At 43.6% G+C, this 25375-nt stretch overlaps 4 protein-coding genes across 5 annotated transcripts; all 4 read left to right on the top strand.

Moving 5' to 3' along the window:
• Positions 1–3074: 3074 nt before the first annotated feature.
• LOC108918878 (growth/differentiation factor 10-like) lies at positions 3075–7820 on the top strand. The gene is made up of 3 exons (XM_018726482.2): positions 3075–3779; positions 5185–6107; positions 6676–7820. The coding sequence occupies exons 1-3, from the start codon at positions 3542–3544 to the stop codon at positions 6865–6867; spliced, it is 1353 nt and encodes a 450-aa protein (XP_018581998.1). The 5' UTR covers positions 3075–3541; the 3' UTR covers positions 6868–7820.
• A 1551-nt stretch (positions 7821–9371) lies between these two features.
• Positions 9372–12050, top strand: gdf2 (growth differentiation factor 2). 2 transcript variants are annotated; one of them, XM_018726485.1, is made up of 3 exons: positions 9372–9882; positions 10850–11734; positions 12017–12050. In XM_018726485.1, coding segments are annotated over exons 1-3 (1227 nt in total). In that variant the 5' UTR covers positions 9372–9542; the 3' UTR covers positions 12019–12050. The 2 variants fall into 2 exon arrangements, with proteins under 2 accessions (XP_018582001.1, XP_018581999.1); XM_018726483.1 differs by lacking the exon at positions 12017–12050 and having other exon boundaries at positions 10850–11972.
• A 3422-nt stretch (positions 12051–15472) lies between these two features.
• irbpl (interphotoreceptor retinoid-binding protein like) lies at positions 15473–18229 on the top strand. The gene has a single exon (XM_029248577.1). The coding sequence runs from the start codon at positions 15473–15475 to the stop codon at positions 18227–18229; it is 2757 nt and encodes a 918-aa protein (XP_029104410.1).
• Positions 18230–19554: 1325 nt separating this feature from the next.
• rbp3 (retinol binding protein 3) lies at positions 19555–22569 on the top strand. The gene is made up of 4 exons (XM_029248588.1): positions 19555–20745; positions 20938–21128; positions 21351–21493; positions 22244–22569. Exons 1-4 carry the CDS (start codon positions 19555–19557, stop codon positions 22567–22569), a joined length of 1851 nt encoding a protein of 616 aa, XP_029104421.1.
• The last annotated feature ends 2806 nt before the right edge of the window (positions 22570–25375 follow it).

The following is a 25375-nucleotide window of genomic DNA, read 5'->3' as shown; positions in this document are numbered from 1 at the left end:
CCAGATGTGGTATATACATGTGTCTTTCTGAGGAGTGTGATACCCATGTGGGTAAATTGTTCATCGTGAAGAGCTGAGAGAGCGGGGGTGAATATTCAGTGTATCTCTGATATGGCGGTTTCTCCAATAGGCTTGGAGAAACAGTTTAGGTTTTTGCTAAAAATTGAAAAGTATTAATATGTTTAATTAAGCTAATGTTTTATTAAAAGGGTGGCACGGGGACACGGTGGCGCGGCCGGATCACACTCTCTGGTGAGTCTGGGGTTCCAGTCCTGCTTGGAGTGCCTTGCAATGGACTGGCGTCCCATCCTGGGTGTGTTCCCTCCCCCTCCAGCCTTTAGCCATGTGCTGCTGCGTTAGGCTCCAGTTCGCTGCGACCCCGCTCAGGAGAAGTGGCTTCTGACTGTGTGTGTGTGTGTTTGCTTAATTAAACTCTATGCAAAATTGTTGAAACAACTGCAAAGGTGCTACACAAAGTGTAGCACCGTATATAGTAGAGTATAAGAAGTAGACAGAAATAGTTACTTCAACTCTCATTAAATCAGATACTATGCAGACAGAAGACTTCAGATACTATGGAGCATATGGTGTGGATTTATTGTTTGTACCAAATATAAATTCTCATTTAAATGGGTGTGTTGAGGGATGGTCTGTACTCAGGTATGTGTTTAAGGCATATGAATAAAGATAGAATGGCAGAGTGGTGAAGGGTGAATAACGATGCGTCGATTGTAAAGGGTCACTGCATTCACTGAGCTCAGTCAAGGAAGTTTTTTGGGAGACAGTTTTAGAAACAATGTTTATATTTTCCAGCTTTATAGAGGAAAAGTTAAATGCTTTATGATGACAGTATGATGGTGAAGGTCAATGAGAATGCGCTACAGGTGATTAATTGAACCAAATGATTTATCAGTGTAGTGTAGAGGTCTTACAGTGGTGAAATATCTAGAAGGCATTTGAGTGTTGGTGCATGGAAGGTTCTGGAACAGCTGCACCTTTTATTCCAAAGATCACTGCTCAACCAAAGTATATACAGTCAATGGCATTTACCAAGTTCTGCTCTAACAGCAACGATCAGTCTGGTTTGGAAGACCTGGACTGCTGGCTCTCTGTTTGTTCATCAGGGACGAGCACATTGAGAGACCCTGTCCCCCGCAGAGACACATTTCTGAGCCAAGACATTTATGAACAACATTTCTTGGCGAGAAGCTTAATTAACAAAACTCTCACACAGCCAAAGGTCCGTGGTGAAGAGCCGTGGCTCGGCTTCTTCTCTATGGAGTCCCTGACATGCCGTTGATTAGATGCGGTTCCGAGGAATTATGTGACCCAGAGTTAATTTGAATTCCTTCAGTGCATACTTCTCTTTCAGAAGTGCAGTCTAGAGTGAGCTATGTTTAAAGAATAAATTACGGCATGGCACATTTGTTGGTGGCGCTTGATTTATTCTCTGATTAGGCAGTAACTGTGTCAAAGTAGCAGGGATCTGGGAGTTTTTATACAGATTTAAACTGCTCTCAGCGGCAAAGTGAAAGAAAGACCCCAGTGGTTAAGGTATTTTTATGGCACATTGATGCAAATAGCCCAGCCCGGTATTGCCTCCCCGAGAAACTAAGCGAGAGTGGCGGTTCTCCCACTCCCCCTCTTCCAGCATTGTCACGGTGCTCTTGGTGTGGACCCCTTCTCATACCCCCCCTTTCTCTGTCCCACTTTCCAATGGCCCCCTCTTTTGGTCCTCCTGTCCAATTACCCCCGGCCCAGACCTGTCTGCCAGTCCCTCTGTCTTGATCCCCCTCGTCCAGATGCCCTCTGCTCATTCTACTTTCCCTATCCCCCTAACCAGATCCACCTGTTGTACTCGCCATTTCCTGATCCCCCCCTCTAAGATCCACATATCCAGAACCCATCCCTCAGTCCCCTTCCCCCAGTCCCCCCCATCCAGTTGCTCTCTTCTTGTCTCCCGTTTCCAGTCTGCCAACTCGGTCCCATTTTGTGGTGCTCTTGCAAGAAGTCTTCAAAAATGTCTTTGAAAAAACTGCTGACACTGAATTGTAAGTGTTAAAATACATTTACTCATTTAGCAGACACTTTTCTCCAAAGCAACTTACAGTGTTAAGGTTACAATTACTTATCCATTTGCACAGCTGGGTAATTTTTACTGGAGCAATTCAGGGTAAGTATTTTGCTCAATTATACTGCCACAGGTGGGGATTGAACCTGCAACCTTTGGGTCCAAAAACAGCAACTCCAACCATTACCCAACTAGCTGCCCCTACAGCAAAGAGCCCACTGCTGCTCATTTTTGTACACAATGTACAGAACAAAACAGATGCAGACATAACACAGCGATGGAGCATAATTTGCATGAATTATTATACAGACATCTGCACAAGCACCTGTGATGAGTCACTTTAAAGAAATGGATAAACTATTGTGAGCCCGGCATAGTAAAAGGTGGGTCAGGAAGCCAACAGTATTCATCATGGTAACTTGACGCTGATACAGTGAACCACATTAAGAGTCAATAGTGCTTCAAGGAAATGAAAAATCAAATCTAAAATGTCAAAAACATGTCAACAGTTATATTATATATTTGACTAATCAACATTTAAACATTTGACTTTGACCAAAGCACATTTACTTAAATTGTGGTGCTTTTTTCTAAAGCAAGCTACAATCATTTAGCCATTTAAACATCTGTTTAATTTTTAAATGGAGCAATTTAGAGTGAGTACTTTGCTCAAGGGTACTACTGCGGGAGGGTCGATTTGAACCTACAACCTTCGGATCTGAAGGCACCATGTAAGCGCAACTCTTGCCCATTTATAATAATAATAATAAATTATGTCGAATTTTTGCCAAAATCCCCTCCACATGCACAAAATCATTACTATCATTGCACTTATAACCGAGTAATAACCATGCAGTAATTTAAAATCGAGCATGATTCTGACACATTGTAAAGAGTTGTTCACAGTAGTTGTGTTTTTATTTATTAGTGCAGAGTGTGATGATGATGATGGTGGTGATGATCACCTGCGCTCCTCCTGGAGTATCTCCCCCCACACGGGGTGGGGGTTCGTAGGGGATGAATGTGGGAGGGTTCTGGGTCTCTTGCGGGTTGTGAGCCGGTGCACACATGGCACGTCGCAGCGCACTTGCAGAGGAGATGTTCTTCAGAAGAACCTCCTGTCGGCTGCATTGCCCCTCGCTGTCTGGTGGTGGGAAGGAACAAGTGCACCAACTCCTCAGGAGGCACCAGAATTGCTCCACACCACACGACACGAGATCCAAGTCTGATCTCCCAGAAGTTGCGAGTTCCCATCGCAGGGTCTGATCTCCAGGAGGAACCCAGATCTGGTTCCGTGCTCTCCACGTTTGTTGTTTGCTGTTCCAGAAGTTGCGGCAGGAGGAAACGTCGTCGGAGCGCTCGCTCCTAACTCAGGGCGGACTTACAGAACATCTGAGATCTCCACACGCTCTTTTGTTTTGTCCTCTTTCTTTCTTCTACAAGCTGCTGCTGCTCGAAGCGCTTCCTGCAATGGCACCGATGTTGGTGTTTCTGGTTCACGTGTTTCTCAGTCTGGGTTGCGGAGCATCCGAGGAGACAGTGAGGGACAACAAGCGCTCCGTCCATCCTGGCCTCGGAACATCATCTGATGGGCTGGATGATGGAGACCCAGTTTCTGCTCACATGTTCAAACTTTATGACAAATACAGCAGAGACTTGTACCACTCAGCGGATGGAAACACGGTGAGGAGTTTCAAAGCCACATCAGGTGAGCCGATTTCGTACTACAGTGAATTAAAAAACTAGTATTTATTATTAATTACTATTATTATTATTAAAAATAATGCTGAACTATTTCGAGAATTAAATTTTAGCTATTCAACGCACATATAAAATTGTTATTGCATTGGAAGTTTAAATTCCAAATCGTGGTGTTCCTCATGATCTTAAATTTAGTTATTTGCTTCTAGGAAAATTAAAATATATTTGTCATCATATATAGTGGTTTTTTTTTTTTTTTTGCCGCCTATAAAACTGAACAAAGTGCGAATCGATGTGTTCGAAAATTTTTTGGTTATGTTATATAAAATGTAGGAATAAAACTCGTGTGCAAATGTAACTTTGAATTAGAAAACAAAAGAAAACGTGCAGAATCGTTACACTTCTTTTGCACAACCTTTAGACTAAACTGAGGACTACAGTAATTTTGGGCAATTATTCAATAATGACTCTGATTCAGTAACACTGATTCAGTATTTCTCTATATCGTGTGTGTATTTATAAGTCATTTCTAAAAATATGTTTTGTTATACTGTTTGTGTGTATTTGCCATCATATATTGATGGTCCCTCTTGCCTGTTAGTAGTTGTAAATTTCCATTGAACAACACACAGCTTCATACTGCACGTATATTTCACTTGTTTCTGCAGAGGTGGTTGAAGTTAAATATGGTTTAAGTTTACATTAAAAAACAGAGCTGTGCAAAAAGTGATTACTGAAAGTTCAGAGGTTACGTGACTTCTGTAGCAGTAGGCTGCCGACTCAGTCCAGCTCTTTGTCATTTGAGCTGCAGACCCAGGATCTACAAAGTTTGTGTTCACAGCAGTAGGCGCCTGGCAGGGAAGAGTATATAATTCGAGTCCTGCCGAAACACTATATTACAGTATATCCAAATATGTAGAGAAAATCCAATACGGCAGGTTTTTCTGTTCAGAGGATGCAGGACACTTTAGAAATAAGGGTGTCGGATTATTGGGGCCACTGGTGTAGAGTCATCTTAGGGGAGGTGCGTCATGTTGATGTAACGCAGCCTTCAGCCAGGCTATTATAACACACAGCGTGTGATATAGTAGCAAGCGAGCTTGGATTTTCATTTTGCCAATATTGTGATGGCAGGGAGGCAGTGCTATCGGGTTTCCCTTGTGGTTTGATGTATCTGAGACGTCTTAATTGGGCTCTGTTAATGCAGTCAGGCACTGTTAGCAACTCAAGGAAGAGCGTTCTGCTTCAATAAGTGTTTCCATATGACAGAAGAAATGTATATCTTTGTACTATTGCCATACCTCTCCAGGAGTCAGAAGCAGACAAGAAAAGCATTGTTGCTGAAGAACAAAGGATGAGCATACATCACAAGCCCTGAACTCCCGTCTGTCTCTATCTTATCGATATTGCAGATGCCTTGGAGCAGAAGGCCTTGTTCCAGTTTAACTTGTCCTCCGTTCAGGAGTCAGAGGTGGTGATCTCAGCCACTTTCCACATCTTCTTTGACCTGCGTCTCCGGCAGAGGTCCTGGTTCTGCAAGCGTTTGAAGACTCCAGCCTGCCATGTGCAGCTCAACCACCCCCTGCCACTGGTCCACTTGCTTTTCAGGGGTACCTCTCCAAATTTTACTGCCGGGCAACTCCTGGCGAACCTCACTCTTGCTCCCCACCGTAGGGGGGCATGGCTGACCAGAGACATATCAGACGTTGTCAAGGCGGCTCGGGCCACAGACGAGTCATTGGTCACAGTTGAGCTCGACTTTGAGAAAAAATCCTTGAAGCACCAAGGCCGGATTTCACAGTTGGGTCCACCTTACATTCTGGTCTACGCTGATGACTTGTCGATATCGGAGCCAAACAGTGTGGCAGCGACCCTGCAGAGGTACGATCCATCGGCTGTTGGCGAGGAGCCCACACTTTCCCCCAATGCTTCCCCTGATGGGCGGGTCCGGCGCGATGCACGCCTCTCACAACCCATCCTGGATAATGAGCTCCCTGAGGTGGAGCACAGTGCCTGGAAGAACCAAGAGCTCTGGGAGAGCTCCTATCTGGCACCAAAGCCAAAACCACTGGCACGGGAAGCTAAGAGACAGGGACAGGAGGAGGATGGGTCAGTGGAAGATGGTGGCATGGGCCTAGGCGCCCCCCAGGTGCTCAGCTTTGATGAGAAAACCATGAGAAAGGCTCGACGGCGGCAGTGGAGCGAGCCACGTGTCTGTGCCCGTCGGTACCTGAGAGTGGACTTTGCTGACATCGGCTGGAGCGAGTGGGTCTTGGCCCCCAAAGCGTTCGATGCCTATTATTGCGCTGGACCCTGTGGCTTCCCCATACCCAAGGTCAGAATCCTCATGATGTGCTGAAATGTCGAAAAAGTCATATTTGTTGAGACGCTGTAAATCCAGATTATAGTTTACATGAAATATTAACTAAGTTTGGGCCACTGCAGTCTGAAGTGTACATAATTCAACTTGACATTTATATTCATTTGATTTTGCCAGCTTTTTAATGGATTCCTTTAACTGGCAAAGCTGACTGAAATTGTCAGCAAGTAAGTTAGAGAGAGATGTAGCTGCGGTACAGATGCAGTTCAGTTACAGAGAACATAACGGATACAAACGTAAAACAGACGAGCACTATTTAACATACTCCATTTGTGAGTCTTTCCACTTAAAAACCCGGTGTGTTTAAAGTCTCTCTGGGTCCTGAACTTTCATTGCAGGTTTAAGTGGAATATGTGTTGTAAGTTTACACGAGAAAGTTTTCAGCGCTTTTTATTTTGCATAAATTTATTATTATTACTGAGATGAATTTCACTAGTGGTCTGAGTTTCTGTCTTAGTACAATAGGGACGTAAGTGAATCTCAAACAAGGTGAGTTTCCTCACTGTGTCCCCCTGTTGTCCAGGTGGTTCGCCCATCCAACCACGCCACCATCCAGAGCATCGTGAGAGCAGTGGGAATCACCCCAGGGGTTCCTGAACCCTGCTGTGTCCCCGACAAGACATCCGCACTGAGCGTCCTTTTCCTTGACGAGGGCAGGAATATGGTCCTGAAGGTCTACCCAGGCATGTCTGTGGAGACCTGCAGCTGTCGATAGAACCCAGTGCCAGACTGACTGAGTCACTGAAGGATGAAGGACGCTGAGGGACTGACCCCAGAAATCCATCAGGGACCTTCCTCTCAACTCGGACCACGCTTTCTGATCACCCCTGATGGCACAAGTTTGGTGTATCAGCAGTTTGCACTGTGGGGGGCATCTTCTGCAATGACGCAAGAATGTTGTCCACACATTGACTCCTATTTTCCCACGTCTGAACAGTATATCGCTGGGACATCTGATATTCACACTTTATTACTTTGACATTATAATAAAAAAGTTTAATAACAGTGCGGTGCTGCACTAATGTACAAAGCATTATGTTCTTGTAAGTCAGATATGATTCCTCAAATCAAGAGTTTGTGTTTAGCTGGCAAGTGCAGACAGTGATGGAACAAAACTGGATGTAAATTGTAATGTGATTATAGATTTGTGCATTAACTTAGCTTAAAATATTTATCAAGTAGGCTAAACATTGTGGCTAAAGAAGGAATCCCTCTTTGTAATTACTCTGCTAAATCCAGCCTCCGTTGCGTATTCGTTGTGTGTTCCATTTGTCCGTTCCGTAGCTCAGCTTTCTCCCTGGACCGAAGGAAGGACACAGTACTCTTCCAAAAGCTGCACTGGAGAAAATTCCAAGCGATGTAATGATGAAACAAACCAAAACACCATTTAACAGGCAAATGCACTTATTTCTGTACAGTGCATTCCTGAAGCACATGATAAGAGGGGTTATCGGAGTGTTGGTCAACATGAGAATTCATGGTAAGTGACTGGAGTTGTCTTCAGAAATAGGACCGGAAGAGTGTCGGGATGTTGCGCAACAGGACGCGAGCTATTTCGGTCTGTTTCCCGATGCATCCTTGAGGCCTTGATGGTTGTGGGTTTAGCCGTGGTGCCGTTGTCTGTGTGAATGAACATGCGCAATTAAATGTTTCCATACACTTTCTATCATTTTCGTGTGACACTTTACCACAGTCATGTGTTTATGTATCTCCTGATGATGTGAGGCATCCAGGAATTTTCTGTCCTCACTCTTGATTTGCATGGTCATCTCAATCAGTGGTCCATGGAACTGGTCGTGCAGTAAGGTTCGTGTCCTATGTCTGCGGATGAGAGGGGGGTTCATATATTTCAAAAAATGTGATCCATCGTTAAAACTGTCATCCACAAAATGCAGAGGTGCAAGATGCCAAAAGCCTGTTGATTAGTTTGTGGACAGTTTATGTAAAAAAAAAAAAACAAAACATGTTTCTGTCAAACAAGCTGTTTTCTGTGTATTTTTTCAGATGTATTTTAGAACTTATGTAAATTATAAAAAGGTAGCCATTATCTAGTGCTCAAATAAAAGCTAAATAAATAGAGGAACTCATCCTAAATAATCTTATCTTTGTTTTTTCTTGGTTCTTTTAAAAATTTATTTATAACATATCTGCCTCTTATTGTTCTTCTTGTCATGAGAGTGTAAGCTGTGAAAACGACTGTCTGAGATTGCTATTGGTGGTACTCGTGTTGATGTAAATACGGAGAAATATTTTTAGGCTAATTAGTTTTTTTTTCTCAGTTATGAGAAAAAACTGTTATTTTCCAACATGAGGGAAACCTGTAGTTCTACCAAAAATAAATATTTTTTCTTTTCAAATATAAATCTCTTTCGTAATGATTGCTGAGCCAAACTGGGTGATACACTAGAATGAGATGCGGTACTGTCTTGTAGTGCATTAACATCTATGGCACCTTCTATCATCTGGAGGTAGGAAGGACGTTTGGATGAACTTTACAAACACTGTTACTATTCACTGCTCTTGGAAGAAATGGCTAAAATGTATTTTCATCCATATATACATCCCTTTTAAGTAACTGCTCATCCGGTTCAGGGCTGTGGTGGTTCAGAGCTAGTCATGTAAAGTACAGTATAGGGTGTAAGGTGGAACATACCCTATATGGGATACCAGTTAACTGTAAGGCTGAGAAGTATAGAAGTCCATCTACAGCCAGGAACCAAAGGAATTTAATTAGATGATACCTGATACTGAACCATTGCAACCTAGACATTCGACAAGTGGTTAACGATGACGGATGAACGAACGGATAGACGGACGGATGGATGGACAGGTGGTTGGATAGGTATTTGCAAGTTCATGGTTCATTTCGTACTCGCAGCAAAAGGCCTCAATCTCTTCTGCACTGCTGCAGTATTACTGTTTACCTGAATTAGGTAGCAGGAATACAGCAAATTTCAACTCAAGAAAGGTCTTACTGAGAGTGAAAAAATTAAAAATGATTAAGATGGTATTAATAACAGAAAGTGGTGAACTGCACCAACAAGCTCCAGTGCCACAAACGGGAATTCCAGACTTTGTCAATACGGACCTCCCGGCAGAGGAACGGAAGATAGTTCGTTGACATTTGACCCTGCGTGGCAGATTCTCGAGCACACGCCTCATTATCCTCGCCTGTCCGTCAGCTGTTTACAGAGTCTTCATTACCGCAGAGTCCACAGCGATAACAGTCATTTAAACAGGATGTCGATGGCTGAGACTGGACAGCAGCACGGTCCATTGGGCCGTAGAGCAGCGCTCTGTTCGCTGTAGCCCCCTGTCTGCTAAACCAGCTCTTGTTTTAAGGGCCGTCTCTCCAAAACACTGGAGGAGTAAAGTGCACGCAATTCCAAGATGCAGCTTGTGAGGAGCCTCTTGTTCCCTCTCTGCTTCAGCCTGATGGTTTCCTTCGGGTCCTGCTGGTGCAAGCCGCTCGGTGGCATCGGATCGGAGGAGGGCTACTTTGGGTCGGCGGAGGAGGACCTGGCTGAAGAGGAGGACACGCAGGCTAGGCTGGAGAGCTTGCTGGGAAACATGAAGGAAACACTGCTGCGCAAGCTCAACCTGTCGGCCGTCCCGCAGGAGCAAGGACGGATCGACCCGCCTCCGTTCATGATGGAGCTGTACAACAGATACGCCACGGACACATCATCGGGACCGCAGGCCGACGTGATCCGCAGCTTCAGCCTGCAAGGTACGTGGACCTTCCTGGATAAGACTTAGCTCCTCAGCAAGCTTGCACATTCATAAGTAAGGTATTCAACCTGAGTGTCTCCAACAAAATTATCCAGCTTATCCAAAATGATCCATTTTTAACTTACAAGTTTGCAGTCATGGTCTGCAGTGCTTTTCTTTATATATGGAGAATTATAGACATGAATTTGCTTTTATTATGTGGATGACAACTCATGGGTTCACACCCTTTCAGACAGCGAACTGGACAATGCCAGCTTATCACTGCTGAGAAACATAGTAATTAGCTCTCCTTCAATTTACTTGCAGTTGCAATTCCATTATTACTTCATGTTGTTGTCCAAAGTCAATTACAATGTTAGGTCTGAGCAATTACCTACTTACACTTACCCATTTTTACAGCAGGGACACTTTATTGTATCAGTTCAGGCTAAGTGTCTTGATCGAGGGTACTACAGCAGGAGCAGGGATTAAAACCTGAGTCTTCCGGCTCGAACCACTACGCCACCTGCTGCCCTTGATGTTTTATTTCTTTCCAGCCTCATTGTTTTACTTATACAGTCCTGCACTGTACTGTATCGGTCAGTCAGGAATAGGTGTGATATGAAGGGCATCCAAATAGAGTGAGTAGGCAGGAAGGCTTCACGTGCATAAGGCATTAATTGCACCCTGTGTTATTTCAGGGGATCTTGGTGATTCCTTTAGTCTAATTCCTTTTGTGAATCCGTGGAAATCAAAGCGATTCATTTGCCAAAAAGCTCTGTTCCCAGTACCACAGCAGATTTGGGATTTGATAGCGAGTGCTTCAGTTGCAGGAATGAAAGCACCAACGTCTACAGATGCACACTTCTAAACAAGCCTGTTTCCTCAGAGACACTAAGAGCTAGTTGCCATGGGAATACAAACAACCGCATTGTGCCAAACTACATCCTTGACTGTCACCAATACGCTATCCTCTCCCTGTGCAGAAATCACCCGCTCCGAGACATGTGGGAACCGGTCTGAGCACCGGTTGCTGTTCAATGTCTCCATCCCTTGCCATGAGCACGTCACCATGGCGGAACTCCGACTGTTTACCCTTTTCAAGCGTCCAGCGGCAGCCTGCAGCAGGACTCGCGCCACCATCCAGATATATGGTATGGAGTATGGCCGGGGCAGGTCTGCGCTCCGCTTCCTCAGCAGCAGGACCGTCGAGGCAGCCCACCAGTCTTGGGAGGCCTTCGATGTGACCCATGAGAATGAGGCTTGGAAGGCACGGGGCCAGAGCGCCAGTGAGTTCGAAGTCCACATCGAACGAGGTGAATGTGGTCCTTCTGCAGCAGGAGAGTTCGACATCAGCCTCAGCCTGAACGACAACAGCTCCGCGGTCCTGATCGTTTTCTCGGATGACCTGAGGAATAAAAAAGACAGGAGGAAGGTCTGGAACGACCTGCAGTCGGCCATCACGCAGACGGCGGACAGACACCCTTCAGGGGCTCATGAAGAAATGGAGAACAATAAGTTCCCCATCATTGCCCACCCTCGGAAAAAGAGGCAGACTCGGAAAGACTACTGCCGCAGAACGTCCCTGCGTGTCAATTTCAAAGACATCGGCTGGGATTCATGGATCGTGGCGCCCATGGAGTACGAAGCGTTCGAGTGCAGGGGAGTGTGCTACTTCCCCCTGACAGATGACGTCTCCCCGTCCAAACACGCGCTCATTCAAACTCTGGTCAATCTGAGCAATCCCAAAAAGGCCAACTTGGCGTGTTGTGTTCCGACCAAATTGGACCCGATCACTGTGATGTACCAGGAGAACGGCATACTCACAATGCGCCATTTGTACGAGGAGATGAAGGTGGCAGCATGTGGATGTAGGTAGTAAGAGGCTATCTCTGTACTTTAATTTAATAAACTATACTGTCCTTTGTTTAGCAATGTAAATATTGATAAAAAATATTGTTCTTCACAAATCCAGTTTGTCATGATGGGTGTGGCCAAGTTAATAATAACTTGTATGTGGGTTTGACTTAACATTGACTAGATTCCTTTCAGTTCTTTTGAATATGCTCTTTTTCTTGGTTAATTTTTTTCTCTTTTTAATATACTGCAGCTTTTTTGCATGTTTAATGTAGAATACACACACACATTTTCAGAACCGCTTGTCCCATACGGGGTCACGGAGCCTACCTGGTAACACAGGGCATAAGGCTGGAGGGAGAGGGGACACACCCGGGACAGGACACCAGTCCGTCGCAAGGCACCCCAAGCGGGACTCGAACCCCCGACCCACCGGAGAGGAGGACTGTGGGCCAACCCACCGCGCCACCGCACACCCCATGAATGTTGAATAATTAATTCCAATAAACAAATATCAAAGCGACAACTAATCGTCAACATACAGATTAATTTTGTGTTCCCTATACAGACAAAATTTATTCAAAATGACAAGTAAGGATGGTAATGTATTACATTAAAAATATTTTTAAAAGAACTGTGTTCCTTACCATTTACAATAAATATGTTTGTGATTGTATCTAATATGAAATTTCTACCCCTGTTATGTTTTTACTGTTTTTACTCAGTAATATGTACATAAGGATATTTATTTCATTGTCAGCCTGTAATCTGTAATCATACCATCATATGCTTTGCATGCCTTGCATCAATCAAATGTGTATATTAATAAAAGTAGCATCCCTTTAATGCATTTTAGATACGACAACACCGAGAGAAATACAGTACTTGTACTTGTAATGCAAAAATAAAAGGCTATTTATGAAATGCTGTTAATAAAAGCTTATTTGATCAATTGTGTTTTCTGGCTCAGCTGAATGCATGGCAAGCAGGCCCTGTTGCAGAATACTTGAGGAAGGTGATCTGGGCCACTGAAACATCCAGCTGCATCAATGGGTGAAAGACCAACCAACATCAACATCTGCTTGTCCTGAGCAGGGTTGCATTGAGCTGGAGCCTATCACAGGGCGCAAGGGGTTGCACCCTGGACAGGACACCACTCCATCACAAGGCATCGCAAGCAGGACTTGAACCCTAGACGTACCACACAGTGGGAACTGGCCAAACCCACTACACCACCACCCCCGGAAGGAGTCAGTCAGAAAAGATCCATTTCCTCAGGCTGCGTCGAGCCATGTGTAAATACTGCCCCCTATAGGTGAGCTATGTACAACGACTCAGGAGGACAACAGATTGCGATGGAGCAAAACAAATACAGCATCTCTCAATGTCCAAGAACTTGTCATATGCTCATATTTGAAAATAATGCTGCTATGCTTTTGACAGGCTTCCCTGCAGAGCTGAAAAACTGTGTGGGTCATGTGTTGTTTCTTTCCTGCTCAAATTTTGCTTTTCTTCACATTCATTTCCAATTATATTCATAGATAACCCATAGAAGGAACAACTGAAAACATGAAATGGTAAAAAAAAAAAAGGGACATGTCAGGTACGAATTTCAGGAAAATGCCCTAAACCATACAGAGATTGAGATATGGACAAAAAGTCACATGGATGTGTGTTTTGGGGCAAGAGCGAGCGGTAATGGTAGAGTGGTCAAATCGACAAAATCTATACCTTACCATCAAAGATGAACTATTACCAGAGGTTGTAAGTCCAAATGAAAGCGCTCAGAGGACAACCTGCTTCAGTGGACTTACAGCATCACTTCCTGTACGGGAGCAAAACTGGGCCCCTCACCTGATGATCCTCTTTGAGTTTGTGATGCTGACCGTCTCCCCACCTGACGCAACCACCGGCGCGTGGCCATTCTTAGAGCAGGGAGCTTGTCTCCTGATTGGCCAGGATGTATGGGCAGACAGACTTATGTAAATCTGGTGGCATTAGGAGCTAAGAGCAGTATTAGCAGCACAGATTAGCACCGTACCGCACTGATTAGCAAAGAGAAGACTTGGTTACATAAGATAATCTTGTAATAAACTGCTTGCATTTTTGAAAGGCTTCACTCATATTTAACACATTTAGGAATTTAAACTAAGAGCAAAGACATGAAACAAACAACAAAAAAACCCAGATGTGTCAAGTAATGTTCTACATGCTTTCTTCTACATAGTGCCAAACATTTCAATTCTTCTTTCTATGTTTTAACACATGGTTTGTTATGTATGTATATTACTGTCACTGGAAAATCACTATGATGAACTTATATATTGGCAATTTTTAGAATTATGGTGAGGGTGTGGTGGCGCAATGGGTTTGGCCTGTATCTGCTCTCTGGTCGGTCTGTGGTTCCAGTCCTGCTTGGGGTGCCTTGTGATGGACTTGCATCCCATCCTGGGTGTGACCCCTCCCTCTCCAGCCCTATGCCCTGTGTTGCCAAGTTAGGCTCCAATTTGCTGCAACCCTGATTGGGACAAGCAGTTTTACTCAGTGTGTGTGTGTGTGTATAGAATTACGGTTTTAAATTGGGGCAGCTGGTAGTGTACTGGCTAGAGCTGCTGCATTTGGACCTAAAGGGTGGAGATTTGAGTCTCACCTCAGGCTGTAGCATCCTTGAGCAAGGTCTCACACACACACACACACACACACACACACACACACACACACACACACACACACACACACACACACACACACACACACACAGACTGTATGAAACCACTTGTCCCAAGATGGGTTGCAGCAAACCAGCCTAACCTGGCAACAGAGGGCACAAGGCCAGAGGGAGAGGGGACACACCCAGGATGGGATGCTAGTCCACCACAAGGCATCCCAAGAAGGACTCGAACCCCAGACCCACCAAAGAGCAGGCACAGGCTAAAGCCACTGTGCCACTGCAGCCCCCTGACCCTTGAGCAAAGTACTTACTCAAAATTGCCCTAGTAAAAATTACCCAGCTGTAAAAATGGATAAGTAACTGTAAATAGCTTAACACTGTAAATTTCTTTGGAGAAAAGTGTTGAGACAGTCAAGTAATATGACCTACAATATTCTGATCTTTTTTTTTTTTTTTTTTTGATTCCAGCATGTATCTTCTGTTAAAACAACAGGGAAAGATTTCCACCTTGCATGTATTTATTAAGAGGTCTTGATACCTGTTGCCAAACTACAAAATTATGGCTTTGACTCAGAATGACCCCGGCTTGACTGGATTCTCTGGTCACATTTGCATGCCAGAAACATCTTAAGTTTCTCTGTCTGAAACAATACTGCAATAAATAATTTTTTTCTCCGATAGCAATGACATTGAATAAATATGTTTAAATTCTAAATTTAAATTACCATCTTTTAAAACATGCTACTTTTTGCACCTGAAGAAACTAAAATTGTCACCTTCCAGAAGGAAGGAGCTACCAATACTGCCCTGAACTTTTAAATATTCCTGATATTAGTCAATTTAAAAATCGTATTTAAGGCAACAGTTTGTGCCTTATTTGTATGTAACCATCTAGCAGATGCACTGAAGGTAATGTGATTAAAGGTTTATTGAGGCAAAAGCCTCTTAAGCTGCTGTTGTGCGAAAGCTTGCTCTCTCCACCAACAAAGGACTATTTGTGGGAAACAACGCTAGCTGACAGTGCAACTGGAGTAAATGGACTGGATAACAGCATAAAAGGAAAAAAAAATTCCCAGCAAAAATGGCAAGGACTTCTCTCCTGTTGGCATTGCTGATAGTCTACAGCCATGTTTTGGTCACCACCTCATCATTCCAGTCAGCTCTGGTGATGAACATGGCTGAAATACTCTTGGATAACTATTGCTTCCCTGAGAACCTGGTTGGTATGCAAGAGGCCATTGAACAGGCCATCAGCAGCGGAGAAATCCTCCACATATCAGATCGGAAGACGCTGGCAGCTGTGTTGACTGCTGGAGTTCAGGGAGCGCTCAACGACCCCCGCCTGGTTGTCTCCTACGAGCCCAATTACACTCCTGCAACACCAGCAACTCTTCCCTATCAATCGCCGGAGCAGCTGAAGAGCATAATCAAGAGTTCAATCAAGGTGGAGGTCTTGCAAAACAACATTGGATACCTGAGGATGGACCACATAATTGGAAAGGAAATAGCTGAAGAAACTGGCTCACTTTTCCTAGAGAGGGTCTGGAACAAAGTTTTCCAAACCTCCTCTCTGGTTCTCGATCTCCGTTATGCCACAACTGGGGACTTGTCTGGTATCCCTTACATTGTGTCCTTCTTTTCTGATGCTGGAATGCTCACCCACATCGATACTGTGTATGATCGACCATCTAACACTACCACTGAGCTTTGGACCATGCCCTCATTTCTAGGAGAAAGGTACGGGAAGAGAAGAGACTTAATCATTTTGACCAGCAAACGTACTATAGGTGTGGCTGAGGGAGTAGCCTACTTGCTAAAGCATCTGAAGAGAGCTCTCGTTGTAGGGGAAAGGTCTGCTGGAGGATCTGTGAGAATTGAAAAGCTGAGGATTGGTGAGTTTGATTTTTACATTACAGTCCCAGTCACCAGATCCTTGAGCCCTTTGACGGGGCAGAGTTGGGAAGTCAGTGGTGTGTCTCCCTGCGTAGATGTCAGTGCCAAAGATGCTCTTGACGAAGCCAAGTCCCTTCTGGTGGTCAGAGCCAGCTTCCCAAAAGCAGTCCAGGGGGTCTCTGACATCATCAGGAACTTCTATTCCTTCACAGATAAAATCCCAACTCTTATTCAGCACCTGGCCTCTACTGATTTTTTCTCCATCACCTCCGAGGAAGGACTTGCTGCAAAGCTAAACTATGAGCTCCAGTCAATTGCCGAAGACCCTCGCTTAAATATCAAAGTGATGTTGGAGCCTCCTGTTGTCATTGAAGAGGCCCAGGAGCCCAACCACATACCAGATGACCCATCCTTCCTCGAGGCTTTGATTGACACGGTTTTCAAAGTGAACATTCTGTCAGGAAACACTGGCTATGTACGCTTTGATGAGTTTATTGAAGCCCCCATATTGGTTAAATTTGGTGAGCAGATTTTTAAAAATGTCTGGGACCCAATCCGAGACACAAAGAACCTGATCATTGACCTTCGTTTCAACTCAGGGGGGCCCTTGACTGCCGTACCAGTACTCCTGTCATACCTCCATGATTCCACACCACCAGTGCACTTCTTCACTGTTTACAATAGAATGGATAATATCACAACTGAGTTCCACACCCTTACAGCCTTGCCAGGCACAACCTATGGATCACAGAGGGGCGTGTATGTCCTGACCAGCTACCATACTGCCACGGCAGGAGAGGAATTTGCCTACCTGACCCAGTCCTTGCGTAGGGCCACTGTAATTGGAGAAATAACCTCAGGTACCCTACTGCACTCCAAGTCCTTCCAGGTGGAAGACACAAATATTGTCATTACAGTCCCCATCATGAATTTCATTGACAACAATGGAGAATGCTGGCTTGGAGGGGGTGTTGTACCAGATGCCATTGTACTAGCTGAGGATGCCATGGAGCAAGCTCACAGAATCATCGCGTTCCATGAGGAGGTTTGCAATTTGGTAGAGCTGGCAGGTGACCTACTGAAGGTTCACTATGCCATCCCTGAGGTTGCCATAAACGTCACGAGGGTCTTGAAGTCAAAATGGGCAGAAGGGTCATATCGAGCAGTGGTCGACTATGAATCTTTAGCTTCACAGCTGACAGCAGATCTTCAAGAGACCTCAGGAGACCATCGTCTTAACATCTTCTACTGCGACACTGAACCTGAAGTGCTACAAAATTTACCTAAAATTCCCAGCCCTGACGAGGTACAAGATATCATCAACACTTTTTTCAAGTTAGAAATATTGCCTGAAAACATTGGTTATTTAAGAGTTGACATGATGCCAGGCACTGAGGTACTAAAGATCATTGCCTCTCAGCTTGTGGACCTGGTCTGGATAAAGCTGGTCAACACAGACACATTGGTTATTGACATTAGGTTCAACACTGGAGGATCTTCGAGTGCCATCCCATTCCTCTGCACCTATTTCTTTGAGCCAGAGCCGCTGCGCCACCTTTACAGTGTGTTCAACCGCTCTACAGGAACCATGACAGAGGTTATGACACTACCTGAGGTCCCAGGCCCGAGGTACAGCTCTCAAAAGGACATCTATGTCCTCACCAGTCACATGACGGGATCTGCCGCAGAGGCATTTGCAAGAGCAATGAAGGAACTGGGTAGGGCCACAATTGTTGGTGAGCCAACAGTTGGTGGTACTCTGTCTAGTGGAACCTACCAAATAGGGGACAGCATCTTGTATGCTTCCATTCCCAACAATGTGGTGCTGAGTGCAGTAACCGGGAAAGTGTGGAGCATCTCTGGTGTTGAACCACATGTGGCAGCTCAGGCTAAAGACGCCCTTTATGTTGCCCAGAAAATTATTGAGTCAGCCCATGCTAATTGACAAGGTGGACTCCCAGGTGTTTTTCCACAGGCCCACTGTTGAATTCAAAACCTTGTTCCTGGAGAATCTAAAAGTATAACTTGTAAAGACTAGATAAGGGAAACAGACTTCATGAAACCTCATTAATATTCTCAGTTAATATTATCTATGGCAACTCACTGCACTCATTCCATGAATTTGCCTACAATACAAACAGCATTAAAGTATAATTTATATACAACAGAACTTTTTATTCAAATACATGTAAGACCGCAGATGGTTTTTTTCCCATTGACAATACCGGACTGTCATTGTATCTGTGCTGCTAAATTGCACCTAAATAATGGTGCAAGCTAACTATGGTTCTGGTGTTAGACTTTTGTAGATTTGGCTGTCTTTTGCATTCCCATTTTTGTATCCCATATTAAAATATATAAAAATAACTATGTCTGCTGCAGTTAATGTTTGGTCTGGTGAATTCCAAAACTCCAAAGAGATTTTCAACATTTCTAATAAATCTCATCAAAAAGAGCAAATTTTTGTGTCCACAGTAAACATTATTCAGTTCACGCTTGACATTTGAGAAACAGTCCATCAGTCTATGGTTTCACATTGCATTTATCAGCGGTTTAACCAATTTAGCGGAAACCTCCTCTTGGCATGACGGATTACTTTATCACAAGAGTACGCCATGAGAATCTGAAATTATAGCACCTACTGCATATCTGTATGACAGTGGGCACATAATAAATGTTTAAAGATGTAGACAGAATATCATGCTCCAACAAAAATTGGGTAAAGTATCATTTAATCTCGTTCAGGTGAATCTTGAGAGACAGGGACATTTGAAAGTCCTGGCAATAAACTTTGCTGAGTCTTACATTTTTCAAATGATTACATTCTCTTTTTATCTTAAGGTCAATTTTAATACATAGAAGTTTTAAAAATAAACTGTAAGGATACATTTGGTTGGGCTGCAACTTTGAGATGTATGATGACATTATAATTTTAAATCCATATTTCTTTCATGTTACTTACAACTTCGATAGTTTCCTTTGACATTCTAACTGAGCATCACTGGGAGTATGCTGGTCTGTTCTTTTTTACATCTGTTGTGCAGCTTACATTTGACATCTATATTTTAGGCAACATGTTGCAGCTCCATTGTCAGCTTATTACTGTCTTACTGAAGTACTCAAGATAATGCGATTAAAGGTTTATTATAAGGAAAAGCCTCTTATGTGTGTGTTAAGAGACCCCTTGCAGTGGGAACAGTCTCATTTAACAAAGTGTCTCTCTGCAGAACGGAGCTTAGCCCTGAAGCAGCTGTCTCAGGGCAACACAAAATGGCAAAAATGCTTCTACCGCTGGCATTGCTGGTGATTCTCAGTAATGTGCTTGCAGTGCACTGCTCCTTTCCTCCAACGCTGGTGTCGGACATTGCTAAAATCTTCATGGACAACTACTGCTACCCCAAGAAGCTGGGAGGACTGAAGGAGGCCATAGAGGCAGCCAGCAACAATACTGAAATTCTCAGCATCCAGGATCCAAGGACCCTGGCTTCTGTCCTGACCACCGGCTTGCAGAAAACAATCAATGACCCACGACTGGTAATCTCCTATGACCCAGACTACATTCCTGCCAAGCCTCCTGTCCTTCCACCTCTTCCCCCAGAGCAGCTCATTACGATCATCAAGAGTTCTATCAAACTGGAGGTTCTGGAGAACAATGTTGGCTACCTGAGGATTGACCGCATCATTGGGGAAGAGATGGCCGAGAAAATTGGCCCTCTGCTCGTGGAAAATGTCTGGAACAAAATTGTGCCCACGTCTGCGCTGATTTTTGACCTTCGTTACACAGCCTCTGGAGAAATGTCAGGGGTTCCCTACATCGTGTCCTACTTCTCTGAAGCTGAACCCCTCATTCACATTGACACAATCTATGACCGGCCCTTGGACACTACCACAGAGCTGTGGTCCATGACAACATTGCTGGGAGAGCGGTATGGAAAGAGCAAAGACTTGATCATTCTGACAAGCAAGAATACCAAAGGGGTTGCTGAGGCCGTCTCCTATGCTCTGAAGAACTTGAAGAGGGCCACCATTGTTGGGGAAAAGACTGCCGGAGGCTCCGTAAAAATTGACAAGCTGAAGCTTGGGGATACTGACTTTTACTTTGATGTTCCAACGGTCAGTTCCACAAGCCCAATTACTGGACAGAGCTGGGAAATTAATGGCGTCACCCCCTGCATCGAGGTTGATGCTGAAGATGCCTTGGATGCCGCAGTGGCGATTATCAACCTTAGGGCCAAAATCCCCGCCATCATTCAGGCGGTTGGTGTCCTGGTGGAGGACAACTATGCATTCGCTGATACTGGAGCAAATGCATCTGAGACGTTGCTGGGCCTTCTAGAGAAGGGCCACTACAGCATGATCGCCTCCCAGGAAGAGCTGGAAACACAACTGTCCTCTGATCTTAAGGAGCTGTTTGGAGATAAATGTCTTGCAATCACCCACAAACCTGGCAAGCCTCCCATGGCGGTAATTTTTTGTCACTTCATAATTTTGTCTAAATTTTTTAAATCTCAGCTAAGTTATACTTATGTCCATTTTTGCATATTTTTCCATATGCAAAAGACACCAAGAGAGTCACAGCAGTTGTCTTAATTTTCATTCTGCACTACAGTCTAAAAGAGCAGTTTGGGTTCATACTTGCTATCCTCTTTCCAGAATCTTCCCCCAGAGATGCTAGTGGAAATGATCAAGAGTTCCTTCCATACTGATGTGCTGGAAAACAACATTGGGTACCTCTGCTTCGATGCATTTGGGGATTATGAGCAGGTGGCCCCGATTGCTAAGGTTGTTGTGGAGAATGTGTGGAACAAAGTGGTGGACACTGATGCGATGATCATTGACCTGAGGTGAGTTCTTCTTTTTAGAACATTCACATTGTGTATGAACTTTGTGCAGGAGCATTAGTGCAGACTGTGTAACACCCAAGTGTTGTTGTAGTTTAATTGTTAATGTCAGACTAGGAAATAATTCGTTACAAAATATTGTGCTCCTTCATGCGTAGATCTGCTATATTGTAGAAGTTATTCAGTGTGTGTGTGTGTGTGTGTGTGTGTGTGTGTGTTTAACAGGAATAACCTGGGTGGATCTACCAGTGCAATATCAGGTTTCTGCTCTTATTTCTTTGATGGAGAAAAGCCACTTCTGTTGGATACCCTTTACACCAGGCCCACTGAGACCACCACAGAAATGTGGACTCTGGCACAACTGACTGGTAACGAGTCCTCATTGATATCATTGATGCCCGTATTGTCAGTATTCCTGTTTAAAGCCTTCTGATATATTTATATGTTCAGTCAGAATTCATGGTCTTGGTAATATTGGGTTTTTGGGGGGTTTTTTCGCCATCATGGATGCCAAATATATATATTGTCACTTCTCGATAGCTATTTCTCACCAATTATTGATTTAAAAAATTGTAATGAAAATAATAACGAAGGTCCCTGAATAAACCAGATGGCCTGGGATATCTGGTCAATGTGATCATACTAGCTTTTCTAGACGCTTCCAGGATTTTCGTGTATCACACTATACATTGTCATCAGTAGTAATTTTGCACAATATGTGCGAAACAACACGCAGCTGGATGTTCTTTACTACCCACAAATAGGTTAGGCAATTATTTACAAAACACTAAACTACTTTACAAATATACAGAGCTGAAATGGATTCAGCTGGTAGTGCAGTGGTTACACTACTGCCTTTTGACCCAAATGGCACTGGTTTGAATCTGAGCTATAGTATCCTTGAGAAGATTCTTACCCTAAAAACTCTAGAAGAAAAAAAACACCCAAGGGGTGTAAATGAGTAAAGAATTGATGGTAGGTTAACAAAGCTGCTTTGGAGAAAAGTCTCAGCAAATGAATAATATAGGAAATGCAGTTACATTACATCTGTTATATTACAGTAGTAGGTGTAATAACATGTAATAAGAGGCTGTTTGGTGGATGTTGTTTTCACCAAGGCAAGAGATACGGACAGAAGAAGAGCATTATCATTCTGACAAGTGGGGCAACAGCCAGTGCGGCCGAAGAGTTTGTTTATATCATGAAGAAACTCGGCCGGGCCATGATCGTTGGCGAAACGACGAATGGGGGATGCCATCCGCCGGAGCACTTCCATCTGGCCGATGGCAACATGTATCTGAGCATCCCTGTCACCCACTCGGACACCACACATGGCCCAGCTTGGGAGGGTGCAGGAATCAGCCCTCACATCCCCGTTCCAGCTGATGCTGCCCTGGACACCGCCAGGGAGATTCTCAACAAACACTTAAGAGGCCAGAAATGAGTTCTAAACTGAGCCAGGTGAGAAACCCAAAAAAGGGGTTAGGAACACAGTGTAGCAGCATGTCCCAGTAAGTCTGGTGAGCCAGCATCTGCACTGCATCTTCTCATAGCCTGTTATAGTCATCCAGATTTCACATGTAGTGGACACAGCTAGAATTTGCATTTGTTTTTACTTTACTAGATAGGTCTTGGGAGGGATACTAAAAAAAAGCCATAAGCAAGATTCAGACTTTCTGGCCCAGCAGCAGAATCTGATGCATTCAGACTAGTTTTCAAGAAGTTGATATAAATGTGTCTGAAATGTGACTGAAATAGTACTTAATGCGAAGAGTTATCTGTGGTTCAAGTTGTTTAGCCAAAGCCTTTATGTTTCCTTTGTTGTTAATTATGACAATTTGAAATATGTATTGTGTGCTTGCAGACTGAATATAGGAAACCCACAAGTATCTGTATGCAGTAAATTCAAATGTTTACCATTCTTCTGTTTATTTACTCATATGCTGACATAAATAAAAATGTTGTGTGTCATTATGTGATATACTTCTTGGAGTTATTGCATTTCTTCTGCTGTTGTGATTACTACATCACTTAAGGCACAGAGTCTGTATTACAGAAATAATGCATGTCTTTGCTTACATCTCTCATACAAACACTTTTAAATATTCATTTTGGTACATGGGCGTGCGAGTGATGTGTGCAAGTAGAAAACACAGAGTACTCCTATGGTCAGCAATCTGGGCAGTATGAATTTAATTTGTGGTGCAACATAATAAAAGTAAAATAAAAAGATAAAAATAAGATGTTTTATTTTTTAACATAGTTTTCCCCCACCCCACAAAGGTAATGTGTTCATGAAGAACCTTTCATAAGGTGAATTTTTCTAATGCAAAGATGTAATTAGTTCCAAAGGCAAAAATATTTACGTGCTCCTGAGCCCCAAAAGTGACACCCATTATTCTAAATTATCACCAAATGCTATCAAAATTAGGAAGTGCAGTGGCACAGTGGGCTGGACCACAGTCCTGCTCTCCGGTGGGTTGGGGGTTCGAGTCCCGCTGGGGGTGCCTTGTGACGGACTGATGCCCGTCCTGGGTGTGTCCCCTCCCCCTCCAGCCTTATGCCCTGTGTTACCGGGTTAGGCTCCTGTGACCCCATATGGGACAGGCTGTTCTGAAAATGTGTTTGCCATCAAAATTGACACAATTACTTCAATGGTTAATATTAATCTTAGCAAGGCAGTTTTCCCTTTATTAATTACTCTATAATACTTCATAGCTGTCTACTGGTGCTCATTCAGCTCTTTCATACCCATTACACAGAGTCCGCTTAACAAAGCATGGTTTTCCACCCGGTGCCTCAGTTTTGTGTTTCAGGTGGATTGGTGACCCTAAATTGTCCATTGTGTGTGAATGTATTTGTGTGTATGAGTTTGTAACACTGCTCTGCTGTATTGATGGGCAAATGATTCTGAGGGATTAATGTATACTCAAACACTGTAAGTTGATTTGAATGAAGGTGAGGGCTAAATACTAGTTAATGATCATTGTAAGTCGCTTTGGACAAAATCACCTGCTAAACGACTAAATGTAAATGTACATACATTGCACTATTCAGCTATTGGGAAGTGTAAAATCCAAATCTGGTCCTTCTAAATTCAAAAAAAAATGCCTCATAAGATGAAGTAGGCATATTAAATTAATCTATGCATAAATCCGAATTCTAATATCTCAAATGGGAGTATCTCAGAGGAAGACTGTATTATGGCTGGTAGGTTGCGGGAGAAAAACTCCTTAAATGCCCTCTTCTGGAAAAGTTACAAAAGCACTCACTCGTAATGAGAATATGTAACTGCAGTAAATCGGGCCAAAGGGGTCTTTAGGGAGCCTGTTAAAACTCAGGAAATCCTTAAACTGAATCAGTTCCAGTAATTGTTACATGACTGAGCAGGTTCCCGAAATGTGCTGTTCTTGAAGAACCTCGGCCATGATTTGGACTAACCCTACTTTGTGTTTCATCAAAATTCTTAGCCTAAGCCTTAGCCTGAAATGTAATAGGACCTGGATTAATAAATAAGGAAACGAAGCTCCAGTATTCAAAGTGTACTGGCCCAGTGAGTTAATTCCTTGTCTCGGGCCTCCCCAATAGAGTCCCCAGCGAGGTGGCTGGTTTTGGGCACCCAGGCGATATGGATTCTTCATAGCTTGTCTACAGCATCTTACTTGCATCTCACCCTTCTCCACGTGATCACTAAATGTATGAATGCATCAGAAGGTACAATAAACCAAAATGAACCTCTAACTTAAACCGCCCTGAAATTTTAAAAAGATTCTTTATAGTGAGATGGTTCCAGAGAGTTCTCTCATGTTAGACATGTGCTTCCATTGTGATTTTATGGTAGCCCTAGAGATGGCAGTGTAACCCTTATTCATAAAAAGCAAGAGGTGCAGTATAGTACAGTATCATCCTTGGGTAAAATAGATGTCTCCCCCCGTTATACGGACCTAATTCATTTTTGAAAACGGTCCGCATTGCAACAGTCTGTAAATCAGGTGTTCTCTTCCATGATTTTAAATGATGCACTCCTGAACTTTACAGACATGCTCAAATATTTCCACAGACATTTCAAAACAGTCACAAGAAATAGAAATCAAAACATTAGGATGATAAGATAATAAACATAATCAAGAAGGAAAATAACAAAGACTAAATTAGGGCAAAAATTTTTCTTTTTACTAAACTACTGAACGGGGGGCATGGTGGTGAAGTGGCGCAGTGGGTTGGACTGGGTCCTGCTCTCCAGTGGGTCT

Source organism: Scleropages formosus, chromosome 24, assembly GCF_900964775.1.
Source record: "Scleropages formosus chromosome 24, fSclFor1.1, whole genome shotgun sequence".
NCBI classification, from domain to species: Eukaryota; Metazoa; Chordata; class Actinopteri; order Osteoglossiformes; family Osteoglossidae; genus Scleropages; species Scleropages formosus.
This window is presented reverse-complemented; position numbering and strand designations above follow the sequence as displayed.

Coding starts and splice junctions, on each gene's coding strand:
- irbpl (XM_029248577.1), top strand. CDS start 15,473: ATGGCAAGGACTTCTCTCCTGTTGGCATTGCTGATAGTCTACAGCCAT.
- LOC108918878 (XM_018726482.2), top strand. CDS start 3,542: ATGGCACCGATGTTGGTGTTTCTGGTTCACGTGTTTCTCAGTCTGGGT. Junction 3,780..5,184: donor GAGTTTCAAAGCCACATCAG/GTGAGCCGATTT, acceptor TCGATATTGCAG/ATGCCTTGGAGCAGAAGGCC. Junction 6,108..6,675: donor GTGGCTTCCCCATACCCAAG/GTCAGAATCCTC, acceptor CCTGTTGTCCAG/GTGGTTCGCCCATCCAACCA.
- rbp3 (XM_029248588.1), top strand. CDS start 19,555: ATGGCAAAAATGCTTCTACCGCTGGCATTGCTGGTGATTCTCAGTAAT. Junction 20,746..20,937: donor AACCTGGCAAGCCTCCCATG/GCGGTAATTTTT, acceptor TCCTCTTTCCAG/AATCTTCCCCCAGAGATGCT. Junction 21,129..21,350: donor GCGATGATCATTGACCTGAG/GTGAGTTCTTCT, acceptor TGTGTTTAACAG/GAATAACCTGGGTGGATCTA.
- gdf2 (XM_018726483.1), top strand. CDS start 9,543: ATGCAGCTTGTGAGGAGCCTCTTGTTCCCTCTCTGCTTCAGCCTGATG. Junction 9,883..10,849: donor CCGCAGCTTCAGCCTGCAAG/GTACGTGGACCT, acceptor CTCCCTGTGCAG/AAATCACCCGCTCCGAGACA.